The sequence below is a fragment of the Lygodium microphyllum genome, chromosome 16 (assembly GCF_053477565.2).
Source record: "Lygodium microphyllum isolate KBCC chromosome 16, Lygodium_microphyllum_v1.1.10, whole genome shotgun sequence".
NCBI lineage: Eukaryota > Viridiplantae > Streptophyta > Polypodiopsida > Schizaeales > Lygodiaceae > Lygodium > Lygodium microphyllum.
The window spans coordinates 24,143,501-24,160,299 of record NC_141150.1 but is presented as its reverse complement, the minus strand read 5'-3'; the positions used below and the strand labels follow the sequence as shown (position 1 = coordinate 24,160,299).

The window sequence follows — 16,799 nt, the reverse complement described above, 5'->3', positions numbered from 1 at the left end:
ATAGCCATGGTCTACGAAAGCTTTAGGAGAGTTCATGCAAGGTAATTAATTCATCTATGGAAAAAAGAAACACGGAAGCTACATGATTAAGCATAGGTTCCTTGGGACTATATCACCACTGCTAAGCAATTAAGTGAGGCTTCCTTGTCGATGTTTGGTTGCACATGATGGCTTTGCTATACAAGATCTATGCAAGACTCACAATCCAGCCAAGGAGTTGACACAGCAAGTTAGACTATCAAATGGGAATACTTGGCTGCAGCTTCATATAGGCTATGCTATAGTTAATGGTAGTCAAAAGATTTTCATCTCCTATCAGTGTTATTATCTCATCTCTTGTCACTAGTCAGAAACAATTGTCAAACAAATTAAAAGCCTCCATTAAACAAAGAACAAGCTAATTCTTTGTAGAATAAGCAACATCTCAAGTCAAATGATTGTCAAACAAGAAATGGTCTCATCAAAGTATGCACATTGGAAGAACGGTCTCATTAAAGTATGTGCCTTATGAATATGTTTCGGCCTCACAAGGCACATCTCCTACCTTTAAGAAAAGGTTAGTCAAATATTTAAGGTGCTCCGAAGTTATCCAACACTTCAGGAGTGCTTGACTAAATGAGTATGGTGTCCACTTTAGAAGGATCCTTAGAGAGATTGAAAGCTCAAATCCTCTAAAGACATAGTTGGTTGAAGTTAGAATACAAAGAAAGGTTCAAAAAGTTAAGTTCTGAGTACAACAGTGGAGGCTCATATTAATTGCTTCCTTGACTTCTTTTTTCCCCTAAGATATGACATACACACACCTAAATGCCCACGAGCAAGGACACCTCCCCCCCAAATATTACTCAAGACTCAAGAGAGTGGGCAAGCGCTACAATAGCATTGCTCCTATGCACGGATAGGACAGCTTGCAAGCCGAATGAATTGTTGAGCTTTATCGCACAAGGACAGTGCTCCTTGTGATCCTACCTAGGAAGGGGACCAATCAATATTGGAGATAATTTGCATTTATTCAGCTATGTTTGGTGACCTACAAGGTGTGGTCATTGTGGCTTAGCAACGCGCAAATCCCATAATTGGACATTTGGATGCATTCCTACAGGTGCCATAGATCCTCTTTCATTCCTTCTATTGGTGGGCTTCATGAAACAAAAGGTTGACGAGTAATGCATTTGCTTCTACATCAAACATTCCTCACAGGTTGCAAGGCTTTACAGCTACCTTGTTATTATCACATTCATTGTGATATCGCTCCATATTTCAACTATAACGCATATCCTGGACAAGGAATACCTTTGTTACTGCATCAGACATTTATTCATAGGTGGCACAGTTTTACAGCTACCTTGTGATCATCCCTTTCATTGTGACATAAGATCCATCTTTTAAAGAATTACAAACTACTTTACATTGATGGATGTTTTATGTATAAGACATACTGGCTCAAAAGGTACTTACTGTAGAATATGTATTGAGCCGCATCACTTCAAATCCATGTTCTGAAAGACCTTCCTCTGCAAAAGAACAAAGACACAGAAATCTCTCGCTAGTCCAACTGATCTACAGATGTTTAGCTTCTGAAAAGAACTGGAGTTATCACATAAGAACTTCCAATACAGGAGAACTTTATCAGTGGAAAATTGCTGCAAACATACCAAATAGCAAATCACTTTAGCCTTTTAAGAGCGCAAAAAAATGTAAAATAGATTACCAATCACACGATCAGCTTTTTTAGATGCTGGGTAAAGAACCATCCCTCTCTCCACTTCAGGCATAGGAAACTCCTTTAGCAAATTTCTTGCATTTGCTTCAATCAGGAAAGCAAGAATCTCAGTCAAAGCACAAGAGTCCGTTAGCTGAAAACATTTGGCAAGCCAAAGAAAGTTTAGAGAAGTATGCCGAATATAAAAAATTTCGAGGGAAAAAAACATCTTTTTTTTTTCGTAATAGGGAAAAAAAAACGGAAGCAAATCAGCACACATTCATGCTGCAACCTTCATTTCTCCCCTCAAAAAAGTTTCAGTCACTGAAACAACCTTTGGAAGGGATGAAGCCGACTGTAATGTTTAGACCATCACCCTCAGCCTTCTGCAACACTTCTGCTGTTCCACTCCCAACGACTGCGAGCCTTACAGCAGGGGATCCAGCCATCCTGAGGTATCAATAGAAAACAGCTCAGTCAATGAACAGCAATTTGCAACACAACTAGATGAAACAATCATCAAGAATCTTTAATAATTGGGGAAAACCAGTGAAACTTTCAGAGTTGAACCAACCCTCTTAATTAGCTAAGATAATCAGATCAGAAGAAGTTAACCTTACGACTAGTTTTGATTTGCTATGCTTCTGAACAAGAAGCATGTTTTTATCATTATGATCTTAGGACACACAAAAAGAGCTAGAGTTGGGAGTTTCCATGTTATTGAGACCATGCTCCTTCAGTACACAATTGCCCTTGATCGACTATGCAAACCACCGCTCCTATCTACTGCTTAACCTTAAGGGAAGGCCTCCATGTGAGGGAGCTCCTAGTAACTTACAATCAGAAACAGTGAAGAATTAAATCTGATTGCCAACAATTAAGCTGTTCCAGCTCAAAATAACACAAAAGCGATGGCCACAGTGATTGTGATTTCTTGTCAATGCACCAAGAGTTGGAAACTAGATACATCGAGCTTTCCTAATGACCCAGAAAGCCAAATTCCATCCAACTAAAGACAGTTACGAAATAAGTAGGTTGGATTCATTTTTATCTAAACTTATACCTAGCCCATAGTACTTTTATGTATGGATAACATAACCATCTCTCAACATTTATATTTGACTACATACAAGGATTAATATCTTCTGATAGTATCTTGAACAGACCCACCAATGCAAGTCAGAAACCTTGTTACCAGTGATGACTTCTTGAGCAACCGGTTAGTATTCTTCAAATGTACCCATCGCCATCTCTAGCCAATTACCATAACGGCAGGTGGGGAAAACATGCATGCCTGCTATCATGACTGTCCAAGGCTGTTCTTGAGACAGGAATCAACTAGCATGGATGCTTCTCAAGCCAGCACATCCACTCAATCCTTCCAGCTCTAGGCTCCCTTGCCTGCTTTCCAACAAACTTGTTGGGTTTCCTTCACAGTAATGGTAACCTCTAGGCCCTTGGAACCCAAGGAATCCATTCATCTTCCAAAGGCAACCCCTCTGGGCGTTGTTGAGGGTCTACCTGCACAAATCTGCCCAAAAGACACTTCAACCTCAACAACTAGGGCCACCTAAAGTGTGACCTTTGTACCACCAAAAGAGTGGGAAGTGTAGAATCAAGATCACTCACCACCCCACACCACTTTCACCTGTTATCTTTTTTGCATTATCTGCCCCTTTCCTTCTTTGCTCATCCCTCAACTCTTGCAAGGGCATATCCATACTCTACCCTCATCCTAATGTTGACCCTACGATTTATCATCGATCACACCAATACCTCTGTCTGTCTGTAGGAGTTGCAACAGCAAAATGTGACGAGGTGGCTAGATATCTGCATAGGCATTCATTATAGGCACCTCCCTTCTGTCATCTGTGAATAGTAGGAATAAGCATAGTAGTCGACCACTATGTGGTTCATGATGGTACTAGATGTAAAAACATTGACCACGAGCTTCGAGAGTTTGAAATCACTGAGAGGGATCGCTTAACCATCAAGTTGGCAAAATACCGTCATCTAAACTTGTCACAGCTGGCCCACCAAAATCCAACAATCATTAGGTCACTTTGTTCATGAGCAAGCTACGACCCACATATTTCAATTTTATGCAGCAAGTTATTTCATGAATCATGGCCTAAATTTCCCATAATCTTCAAATTTAGATGTCAACATCTACACCTAACAGGGTTGTTTAATCAGCTTTATAAGAAATGCCAACTATCAAGGGAGGGCAATTCTGCCCCTCCACAACCAATAGAGGGTCATGCTCTCACACCTACAACTATCCACACCAACAAGGTGCTTGCACAAATTAGTGTCAATAGGCTCCTCTTATGGCTTTAGGACCATCCACTTACCCAACCCCAACTACATGGGTTATCTCATGTTTTGCAAACCCTACCACCATTTTGGTCTTCAAGTGCTCCTTGTTTCCCTTGAAAAAAGACTGAATGCAACTTTCACTTCTCTTTCTAAGTTGCCATCTACATCTAGTGCGTAGCCAAAAGTGGCCAAGCCTCCAAGAGATCCTCTGATCGAAAAGATCGTGAAACATCACACCTGCCTTGGCGCAAATGTCCTTGACACCAATCAAGACACTACCACTCCTCTACCTACATATCTTTAAATTCTAGTAGGCACACTAATCAAGACACTACCACTCCTCTACCTACATATCTTTAAATTCTAGCCAGGCACGCTCTAGCGTGTATTCATCTTCCGCTATATATTCCTATTGTTGCTCTCCTATATCTTTTGCATGTCTACCTTTTGATAGTGGTAGCACTAAAATAAACAAACTAACATCACCTAAAAGCATTCTCATTGAAGTCCTATGGTCTCATCTAACCAATCCCTACAAGAACCTACCATTTGATCCGAGAGAAGACTTGGATATTTCAGCACTCCTACATCCATTATGCCTCTTTGGTTGGGCTTCACACTATGGACCAGCACAAAGGCTTCTTCTCTCGGTGCCAATTTACAGCCTTGCTTGAGGTTACCACGGAGGCCCTTCATTTCGCAAGTTTTCAACCGAACACATCTTTCACTCCTCTTCCTTGGATGCTTCTCCTCCCTCCATAACATATTCGGGTGAGAGGGGTTGTTTACTTCTCCCTCCAGTTTCCAATGGTCAGAGTAGGTGGTATTATGCTCTTAGTACTCATAGGATCTTAGTCATTGTACCAATTTGCACATACCTTTGTATCAACATCCATTTGCACCAATTTCAAAGTGAACGCACAGAGATACAACACTGATCAAGAAAGCAAAACCAGACAAGAGACTAAGACACTAGATAGTGGAGACCAAGCATATGTATTGCATGAAGCTTCTTGTACAAGGTAGAGAAGCATACATGGAGTAGGTGGATATGGTGGTCATGGTGGAAGCACAAAGCTAAGGTGAGCATGAAAGATGAAAGCTTAATGGATATATAGCTTTAGAAAAAAGGAAGCTTGGGAGAAAATGGTAGAGGTAGCTTTATGGAAAAGGTAGTAGGCAAGCTTGGAGAAGTATGATGGAGAAGCAAGGTGAAAGTCTTCTTGGGATGGGAGTATGGAAGAGGAGGATGGAGAGGCTTAAGGGTAAGAGCTTGAGGAAGAGAGGGTTTACACAAGGGAAGCTTGAGACAGAAGGTGTACGAGGCTTGTTGAGCTTAACCAAGAAATAACTAAAAACCATTATAAACTACCAAATGAAACTTTACAAAAGACTTGTGAAAATCTAAGGCTCCTTTAAGGATGAGAGAGCCCCCTTTTATAGATCCAAGAGAATCCCTTTAACAATATAATAGATGGATATTTTATTATAGAGAAGGATTTCTATAGAGAATAGATTTTCTGAAAAGGTGGAAGAGTCACATGTTTATTCATGTAAAAGAGTACTTTTCTCCTATAGAAAATGGATTTTCTTATGAAAATGTAGAAGAGGCACATGTTTATTTACGTGAAAGAGTACCATCTCCAAATAAGTTTTAAAATGAGATGTATTCGTATGATTATCTTATTGTTTTTTTCTATGTGCATTTTCTTTTGTTACCATGTGCTTTTGCTGAAAAAGTCTTTGATATTAGCATGGTATCTTTATCCATATTTTCTATTATTTAAAGAAATAATTTTTTTCATCCATCGTTTCTTTGTATGCATCCATATTTTCTTTATATGCATATTTGACATGACTTATATGCATGACTTGTCCTTTTTTTTTGTCTAATCATATTTGTTGATGTGCATTTTGCATGGTTTGGAGTTTTTGTACTTTTCTTACAAAAGAAATATAAGTGACTTTAATTTTTTGTATAGGACAAGTTGAAAATGTGAATGTGCATTTTGCATGTTTTGATTAAATATAAATTTTTCACATTTGCTCATGCTTTGAATCCTTCTAAGGATTGTTGTTGATTAAATGTGAATTTCTCACATTTGCTTATACTTTGAATCTTTTGTTTTAATTTTCATATTTTTCAAGGCTCTCTTTTTACATTTTTATAAAAAAACCATATGACATATCCTTTGTAGTTTAATATGGGTATTTATCAATTGAGCTATAGTAGTTGCGGATTCGTATTCACTTGGGATTTGTTTGGGATTATCCTTTGCATTTCTTTTTACTTATGTAACAGTCAACATTGTTGATTGCTTATCATGGAACTATCGAGAGCTACAGTTTTTTACAATCATTTTGACTTCTTTGATAAAAAAAACCCTCTTGTGAAGGATGCACCTTTGGAGAGAGAATATTCTTTTATTTTTTGTTGCTGTATTGAAAGTGCCCATGCTTGAGAGATATCCAAGTCTCTTTTGAAAATCCACTATGTTTGTGAAGATGCTTTTTAAAGTTACATGGAACATCTATGGTTTCTTTTGTCACGACTCTATTCGAGGGTCAAAAAAAAAAGAATATCTAGATCATCATTTTTATAAACTTCCTTTAGGGATTTTCAACATTTTCGAAGATTACCTTTAATAGTTAAATCAAAAATAGCATCCATGGAGATATGTGAAACCTTTAAAGAGAAGAATACTATGTAGTCGATGTAGATTTTCAAATAGTGCGGTGATGGTCAGGATCATAAATTCTTCCTTAGTGAAAACATACTTGGAGTTTGTTGTTCTTCTGTAGAGAGAGATGCATTATTTTGAGAACAAAACGGTGGTGATGACGTATATTCATCTTCCAATGAAAGAGATGTATTATTGGGACAATTAGAACCCCATATCATCATATAAAGTCTTTCGTCAGAGTTTCCTCAGTCGAGAGCACAGACATAATCCTCATTATCATGAGTATCCCAATCTTCACAACTTTCAAATTCTGTAGAGCTGGATGGATTATAGTCTAACTTGTTATAAATAGGGCATTTCATTGTGCGAGGATGATATTGAAAGTTGGCAACAAAAGAGTAATTACCAACCTCCACAAAGCCTCCAGCAGTTTCAAACTAAACAAAAACATACATGTTATATCTGTACTCAGTGGAATCTCACCCAAAAGTCTCTGATCCGTTTTCAAACTATACAGCCTTCAATGACCCCATTGAAAGCTGGCTACAAAAGAGTAATTACCAACCTTTATAAAGCCTCCAACAGTTTCAAATTAAAGAAAAACATACATGTGATATCTGTGCTCAATGGACTGATGATTTTGGTTAGAAATACTGTAATGAGGACACTGATCCAAGAAAATCACAAAAAAATATTTGTCTAACACTTTGTTGATTTCTTGTACATTTGGAGGTTTAAAATAAAAAAGAGGGTGGGAACAACCTCTTGGAAAATCCAAGAAATCACTCGATAGAAATATTTCATGGACCGGTTTACCAAGGGAAGGTGAAGAGTAAAGATCAGTGGAAGAGGGTGAAGTGAAAATATGTAATGTAAAAACAAAAGACATGAAATAGATTTGGAGCCATCCAAAAGGACATGTAAGGCTTATAATGTCATGGCTTTGGAGCCTTATGATAATTCAAACAAATGGAACATTTCTTGAAGCATTAGTGGAAGAAAAATCAGGACCATGATTTTGTAAGATTTTTTAAAAATACTTCCACTCCGATTCAAAAAAACTTTTCAACATAAAAGTTGTAGCGCGTGAGCTAAAGCTTCAGCCGGTATTTTTATACAATTTTTTGGAGCTTTCCGGAGTGGACTGAAGAAGGTCTCTTGACTCTCTCTTGCAAATTACAAAGGAGAATGCCTCTTTATATAGACCCTGAGGGTGTTTAGGGAGGAGGCTAAGATAGAATAGGAATTAACACCACCAAAACTACATTAAGGCGATTCCACCATTGTAGAAGCTCCATCTAGATGTTTTGTTGACCAATTTTGTACAGAATCAAGTTCCATCATAGGTGAGTTGTCTCCATTCTCCCTTTCCATAGCCTGAGTCCAAGAACTCTCCTATAAAAAAATATAGAGAAACTTTATAAAATAAGATCATAAATAGCAATAATGGAGAGATAGTAGTGAGAATTCATACATTACTACTACAATTAAGGATGATTTGAGGGTGATTTAGGAGGGGAAGTCTAATGGTTTATTAGCTTGAGAGAGAGGAGAAGAGAGGGCAAAGGGTTGGGAGTCTAATGAATGATTTTTTATGGAAGTGTTAAGTGTGGGAAAGAAAATGTGGGTGTGTATAAAATTGGGAGGTGGTCTCCACCGCAATTGGAAAAAATTGGCGTCCACCATTTTGGCTATATCTCTCGACTCGTAACTCCAAAACATTATAAAAAATACCAGCCGAAACTTGAGCTCATGTGCTACAACTTTCAAGTTGATAAAAATAACAAAAAAATATTTATCAACTTTTTCTGAAATGATGGATGCCAACTGCGGTAAAGACCACCTCCCAGTTTTATACACACCCACACTTTCTTCCCCACACTCTTAACACTTCTATAAAACATTATTCGTTAGACTTCAAACCCTTTCAGGCTTCTCCTCTCTCTCAAGCTAATAAACCATTAGAATTCACCTTCTAAATCACCCTCAAATCATCCTTAATTATAGTAGTAATATATGAATTGTCACTACTATCTCTCCATTATTCCTAGATATGATCTTATTTTATGAAGATTCTCTATATTTTTTTATAGAAGAGCTCTTGGGCCCAAGTTATGGGGAGAAGAATGGAGACAACTCATATATGATGAAACTTGATTAAGTACAAAATTGGTTAACAAAACATCTAAATGGAGCTTCCACATTGGTGAAACCGCTTTAATGCAGCTTTGGTGGTGTTAATTCCTATTCTATCTTAACCTCCTCCCTAAACACCCTCAGGGCCTATATAAAGAGGCCTTCTCCTTTGTAATTTGCAAGAGAGAGTTAAGAGGCCTTCTTGAGCCCTATTGAGCCTTCCCCATTCTCTCTCATAAACTTATGCAGTTCATTCCCTTACTATAGCTTATGCATGCTCTACAATGTAATAAGCCCATGCTACTGGTGTCCATATTGTGTATATTGATTATATCTTGAGAGTTCTCCATCTCTTGTGCCCTCTTAAGTTTTATTGATTCATTTATTTTTTGTAGTTCTCTCTCTCTCACACTATCTCTCTCCCTCTCTTAGTTTTCCTCTCTTCTCTCTCACAAGCTCATCTGCCTTTTGCATAGCGTCCTAATCTGCTCTTCCATGACTAGGTGGTGCCCTTACCTCATTCACTTTATGGCAAAAGGAAGCTTGGCATAGTATAGAGGCTGCCATACCGAATTTCCTTCGTCATAAATTGGTGCCCCCATTGAGGACATTCTCATCCACAATTCTCTACCTCCTTATGCGGGACAATACAACACATACTGGTGCATCCTCTACAACAAGTGCTCCAAGTGGATCTTCTCCAACGCCTTCATCAACTCTTTTTAAAGCTCGTCGAAGTCCACAACTCCCACAATGGTCTCCCAAAGAAGCCCAATAAAGGAAGTATGCCTATTGGATGACGGCACGTATGCGGGTAAAAGGTGTTCACCTTAGAAATTCCATTCTCTCACAATGGAAAAAATCATATTGCCATCAATTGCTAGGTTCTCATAATTGTGGTGAGTGTTTTGCAAACAAAGTGAAGGCTCTTCCGGGAGGTCCTCGTTTCCAAATCATCAAATCCCTCTCTCTCTCTCTGGCCTAATCCACATCAAAGGAGGACAACTATGCATGAACGATGTGGAGTTTTGTAGAGGTGCAAAGTATGGAGACTATATTTAACTATTGCTAGCTCGAAGGTTGGGTGTGGTTGAAAAGGTCGCCACCACACCTTATGAAATATATGTCACCGAGGATGGACACGCTAAGGCAAGAACAATCACTGGTGAGCAAATTCTCTATATAGCAAAGTTGAGAGGTTCTAGAAAGAAACACTTATGGAAAAATCCTTTATAATTCAAGAAAGTGCATTTTCTCTACTCTCTTAAATAGTCTCCACTTATGAATAATAATAATGGCCCGAATTTCTACATCTTCCACTCTGTACAAAACATTCGAGTTAATGTATGCATCAGTAAGAAGATTTTCTTCCAACAGCATCTTGTCATGTACTTTGAGGTTGAAAGATTAAGGGAGATTCTTGTATCACTAGAATCTATAATCTTCCCGATACTAGACTACAATGTATCCTTCAATATACATGTCTTTATTTTATTATAATAGCTTATCATGAATCACCGCGAGTTGTATAGACCTATCCAACCTCTTGCTATGCAAACTGTGCATATTGTAGCCAGCACAAAGTTTAGATTCCAAGGCATTATTAGAAGCATACTTGGGCCTAGCGTCTTCCTGAAATCAATGTATCTGTAAACCCATTCATCCTTCCCCTCATAAAATACAACTTAAGTCTAGATGTGTTCATCTTTGTACTCTACTAAGGCAACATGGCATTTCCAAGCTTCTTTGGACGCAATGGAAAAAATACGGTGGATTTTTTGGACAATCTTGAGATCGCTTTTCTTGTCTTTGGGAGGGATAATGAAAACATTAAAGTTTAGGGCTTTTCCTTTGGTGCTCAAGCAAGAAGCTAGAATGTGGTTCCAAACTCTAAATCCGGCCCAAAGAGCTGAATGCCAGGGATTGAAGGCAGCTTTCTTGCAGAGATTTCAACAAACTAAATTGAAGACAGCTTTCTTGCAGAGATTTCAACAAACTAACTCAGCTGAAGAGTTATAGCAACGGCTTTTAGCCCTCCATCAAAGTAATCCTTATGGTTATGCAACTTATGAGGCAGGGTTTTTGAAGCTCTGAAAACAGTGGTCAGACTCATTAAATCCTGATGAGAGAGCTCCAAATTGCCTTCAAAATGATCGATTTATTTCAGGTTTGTACCTCGCTCAGGAAAAAAATAAATGTGAAATTTCCAAACACTTTTGAATATGCTTTGAGAATCACTAGAGAAAAGAATCGAAAGATTCTCTACCAAGCCCAAGCTAGCCAAGCAGCTTTGAGAAACAACATCACAACTATAGAGGCCTCTCAAGTTTCCCCAAATGTATCTAATGCACTAGGCCTTGTTAGAGGTCAAGAAAACATGATCCAACAAATAAATAATCTTACTAATCAACTAGAGGGTTTGAGAGTGAATCTTGTGCAAGATGTAAGAAGACCTATCGAGAGAAATGGTGGGAATCAACCACAAATGCGGCGACAAGCAAAGGAGATGTGTTATAACTGTAGAGAAAATGGACATGGCATGTACAATTGTCCTCACCCTAGAAGATATGATCACCCTGCCAGAGGTCCTCGACAACAAGTAAGCCCTCCTGGTGCTAGGAGTCAAGAGCAAAAGCAATCACGACCTGCAATTTTACAACCACCTTATGTTTAAGCTGAAACCCCTGCTGTTCAACCAAATGTTAATGTGATAAAAATACAGGAGGTGGTCAGGGATAGAAGGCTCCAAGAAGAAATAGCGAGAGGTAAGATGAAGGTAGATGTAGTAGAGACCATACCTATCAAGCGGCTACGTGTCCAAACTGAGACAAGCAAGGAAGCAATCAATGAGGCAAATACATCACGGGTATCTAGAGATGAAGGGAATAAGAGAAAAACTCGAACTAGATCTAAAATTAATATCTCCGACTTCCCTTTGGGTTCTCGGACACAACCTTATGATCTCATAGCAGATGTGATCTCTCAAGGGCCAAAAATTAATTGGCCACTACTACTTCATACCTCTCCAAAGCTACGACGACAATGGTAAAAAATGGTAAGCACAAGGGCAAGGCAAGGTAAAATGGTTAGTGCAATCAAGGCATATGGCCTCAAAGATATAGTGCCTTTAGTGGAGGCTCAAATCAAAGGTCAACGGATTTGAAAAATATACATCGATAGTGGAGCAGAGGTTTGTGTCATGACAGAAAAGCTTATGCATCAATTAGGTTTAGAAGTAATGGAATCCTCAACCTTTAGGGCAAAGATGGCCAACAATGATGCGGTCACATGTGTGGGTGTAGTGAAGGCTTTGAGAGTTTCTATTTTTGGAAGCGCTGCAGCAGTGGATGTTTATGTGATGTCAGTAAAGGGAGAAGGATATCCCCTCATCCTAGGGAGACGGCATCGGAGCTAGGCAAGATTGGGCAACAGGGGATCTGGAGTTGAGGCCACGTAAGCTAGATTGCTACGATCAAAAGGTGGTTTAGAACTTAAAGAGTAGGCGTCAAGAGAACCTTGAACTAGAAACGTCTGCCGATGAGTGGAGCTCAAGTGGATGTTCCTCATCGGAAGAAAGGAAGAGAGTTCAAGTGGAGAGAGTGATAGCACTCTCAAAGTTATGGGCGTCACCTTAAAGGAACCTACATCATCAGAAGACAACCCAAGAATCCAAGGAGAAGATGTGTGGGATGCTAGCCTAGAGAAGATGATATCCAAGGATATAAAGAATAAAGAAAGGGAGGGTTATGTGAATGTTCTCAAGAAACATACATCATTGTTTATTTCTGATTATACTCACATTACAGGTGTCAGTGCAATGAAGCAGCACATCCAACTCAAACAAGGAAGCAAACCTGTAGTATAAAGATTGAGAAGTCAGGAAGTTGTGCAACAGGATGCACTGTTGACGGAGGTGAAGAGACTCTTGAATACAAGATTCATATACCCAGTGGAAAATTCAGAATTGGTCTCCCCAATAGTAGTGAGGCCAAAGAAAAATGGTAAGTGGCAAGTATGCATAGATTACAAGCCACTAAATGCTGCAACAAAGAGAGACCACTTCTCTCTTCTATTTCAGGATGAAAACTTGAATGAAGTAGCGGGACATGAGCAGTATACAATGTGTTATGGCTACTCTGGCTACTTCCAGATTCGTATTGCAGAGGAGGATCAAAAAAATACCACTTTCATCACACCATGGGGCTGTTTTGCCTTTCGGGTCATGCCCTTTTGTCTCACAAATGCCCCAACAACCTTTCAACGATTCATGAATATGGTCTTCCAACCTTACTTTGGTAAGTCCATAAGGGTTTTTATAGATGACTTTTGTATTTACAGCTCAAGGAACATACATCTACGCAAGGTTGATGAAGGATTTACTCACTTAGCTAGGTTGCGTGGAGAACTAAATAAGGATAAATGTCACATTGGGGAAAGCAAGGTTACACTACTAGGGCATGTAGTATCAATTGAAGGAATTGAGGTAGATCCAAAAAAGGTAGAAACATTGCTAGCTCTACCTTCCCCAACCTCCATCAAAACACCAAGGATGTTGCTCTGATCTATATTCTCTTGACGTGCCATGCTGTGAATGATAGACAAAAATCGCAGCCAAATACTTTAATGCTTAAGTATAGAGCATGCTTCTCAAAGTATCAAAATCCCCCACGGGATTTAAAAAACAAGTGCCAAATTGTCATTCAAATGCCAAAGTGTGCACAATGCCACCCAAATCAGCACTCAACCAGTAAATTACAGCACTATATTGTTGTACCACACCCGCCTCGATATGTGTGCCCACAAAAGTAAAAAATACAACAACTTAATGCTGATTCTTACCAAAATTTATTGAATTTTTCCAAAATTCTTTGTCCAATCTGACTGTAATAGCAATTAAATGTTCATGTATTGCTTGTTGCTTGCCTTGGAGTGCGTGTCGAGAAAAAGCCCCAAATTTTTTTCTAAAATTTCAAAGAAATTGAAGAAATGTATACCTTATAGCTGAAATTCGTGCAGAAATGTCGCTTTGGGATGCGTGCAGCAGTGGACAGCAGCTGAAATTTGCCTCGTGATGCGTGCGGAATCCAAAAAGCTGAAAAGCCCCAAATTTTCTTGAGCCAATGTGGAAGAAATTGCACAATGTCTAGGGGTTTAGTAACAATTTGTACAAAGGGCCTCCAGTCGGGCAAAAGCTCAAAATTTTTTGTGGCAATGTCTAAGAAATTGAGAAATTTCTTCGAATTGGTTGTCAATTCAAACTCCAAGAGCAAAATTTAGCAAAAGCCCCAAAATTTTTGACAGGGCGAGCTGAGATTCGAGAAGAGATTGCTGAAATAGACTAGAAATTCCAAAAATTTCGAGAAACCCCAAATCTGAAAATTAGAGTTTTTGCACTTTTTAGGGTTTGCAGAAATTGGCAGGCAAAGCTGAAAACAGCAACAGCTCTTCCAAAACAGCAGTTCCTCAGGCTGCATGTGGGACTGCGCGTTGGATTGCATGCAGGGTTGTGCGCAAGCTGAAAACAGCAGATCTGGAGCAGATGACTGAGCTGGACAGATCTAGAGCAAATGGACAGATTTGGAGCTGATGGCTGAACTTGACAAATCTGGAGCAGATGGACAGATCTGGAGTAGACAAGAGACGGCTCAGCTACAGCTCCTCCTCCACTTCAGTAGCACCTCACAGTAGCTGAAAACTCTTCCACAAGCTGAGAACCAAGCTGGCAGCAATAGGACCTTGGGCAGGATGGCACCGACTGACGGTGGCTGAACAGAATCTGCGCATACGAGCTGCCCTGATACCAAATGTTGGAAAATGGGAGCCAGCTATAGAGAGAGAGAGGAGAGACAATGACAGCAAGAGAGTGAGCTGAAGCAAAAAGAGAAGAGCGTACTTGCTAGAATGAAAGATAGAGTGAAAGTACAACTTATGTTTAGGTCAAGGGTTGACCTAACCAGCCTTTCACTAACTAACTAGAGTTAGGTTTATTTTACTCTAGAGCCTAGTGTCACTGCTTTAAGTTTCTAAGACACTAGATGTACACACCTTACATTGACACTTCAATAAGTGTCCACACCACACACATTACATTGGGCGTTGCCCATAGAATCGGCAAATTCTAACACATATCAAGGTTGCATATACCAATGTTTGGAACCCCAAAGCACTACCTTTAGTATTGTAAGGTGGCCCATGCCAAATTTTGTCATGGGCAAAGCAAGCCTACAATGTGTCACATAAGGCACTTTCTACTTGCTATCAAATTAGGATGTTAGCCAAGGCAGGGACCTACTCTATGAGGCAAATATACAAGTCACTATCTTTTATCATGAAGACTAGATCCTATGCCTTGTTAGGCCTAGAGACCCCCCCCCCCCCAAAAGAAAAAAAAAGTATGACACGTACTAGAACCCTCAAAATTGAGATCAAAGGTTAAGAGCTTGTATGGGGTGAGATTGAGAGCTTATAAGGGGTCTTATAGGATGGCATATCTAGAAGACATGTTGTAAGTAGGATGTCAGCAAAGAGTTTCATACAATCTACACTCCCATAGAGAATCTATGGTCTTCCATCATCCCCACTCACTACTGCTTGATGGAGCAACTCTAGGGTAACATCTACCACATAGACAAGGTTACAACAACCATTCCATTTCTCCACACTTGGGTTCACAATATCTTATACTTCGCATTACAGAATGGCCATCCCTCATGGCACTATATCCTTACTTTGTAGCTTCACTCTCACATACCTTCCAAACAGCCCTGAGAGGTGTTGGACATCTTCCAATGTAACTATTTAGCTTTGACTATGTTGTTGAACTCTTATACTTCTTTGACTTTGAGTAAATATAATTGGGGTCACCATGGCTTGTCCTTCATATTTCAAAATGGCAATCCCTCATGGCCCTATAACCCCACTTTATAGCTTTACTCACATCTCTTCCAAACAGACTTGAGAGGGGCTGAACATCTTTCAATGTAGTTTTTTAGCTCCGAATACATTGTTGAGCTCTTATACTTCTTTGAGTTTGAGTAAACATAATTGGACATGGATTTTTATGAGTAAAAAAAAAAAGACTGAAATTTCAAAACATTTTACATATCTATGGTTGTCACTTGCTAGCTTGCCCTACCGTTCATTATGTTTCAAAGAAACACAATGAATAGTTTAACTACTTAATGCACAAATATCAGCATGATCAAATGTAATTTTGAGCTTACTTCCAACCTTCTAGAAATATTGAGGCTGCCTCTGGTGATGTTAAGACAATCCACTCAAAAACAAGCTCTGCACTAGAAAAGTTATGATTGTAAGCATACATATAGCAACAATGACACTTACCACTTGTAAATACATGAACAAACTAAAAGATACTATACTTTGTGATTTCTTTCTATTAGTTACTAAAAGCATTGTGCAAACCTAAGTCAAAACTAAAAGATACTAGCCTATTTTTTATTACAATGTGAACAAAATGAGAAATCAACAAAAGGAAGATTTTATGACAAATATTAAGAAGAAGAGCTTCAAAAAGTACATGCAAAATCAATTTGAAAATAATTGCTTTTGGTGCAACATGCTCGTTAAATTAGAATTCATGCATCAACTAGGGAAGGCTATAACGTGTAGAAGTGCTCCATCATGTACATGTATGTGTATCACCACATTCATAATAAGGCACATGTAGCTAAACTAAAAAAGGCTTGATTGTTGTTCAAGGAATTAATCAAAAAAAGTATATGGAGAATATAATAAATGTATCTATGGTTAGTTTTCCTGCCCATAAGATGAAGGGTAATCAGCTCCGGATGGATTTGTAAAAAGATGCCAATGTATTTCATCCAACAGATGACTCTAAGACATTAACAGTGTTATGATTTTTCAAGAAAAACAGAAGAACTCTAGTCCACTAGCCATACACATAGCTAGGCTAGTATACACAATCTGCTTGATGG

At 38.9% G+C, this 16,799-nt stretch overlaps 1 protein-coding gene across 9 annotated transcripts in view; it reads right to left on the bottom strand.

Moving 5' to 3' along the window:
* The window catches only part of LOC148022629 (uroporphyrinogen-III synthase, chloroplastic-like), a 120,701-nt gene that overhangs the window by 48,492 nt on the left and 55,410 nt on the right, over positions 1-16,799 (bottom strand). For all 9 annotated transcript variants that reach the window (XR_015693516.1, XR_015693515.1, XR_015693514.1 and 6 more), the window contains 4 exons: positions 16,065-16,131; positions 2,037-2,152; positions 1,712-1,807; positions 1,459-1,514 (listed from right to left, as the gene is read on the bottom strand). Coding sequence is in view for 6 of the 9 variants with exons in the window: in XM_087695593.1 (XP_087551719.1) it covers positions 1,459-1,514; positions 1,712-1,807; positions 2,037-2,152; positions 16,065-16,131 (335 nt within the window). In the remaining 3 variants the exon portion in view is untranslated. The remainder of the gene's footprint in view (positions 1-1,458; positions 1,515-1,711; positions 1,808-2,036; positions 2,153-16,064; positions 16,132-16,799) is intronic.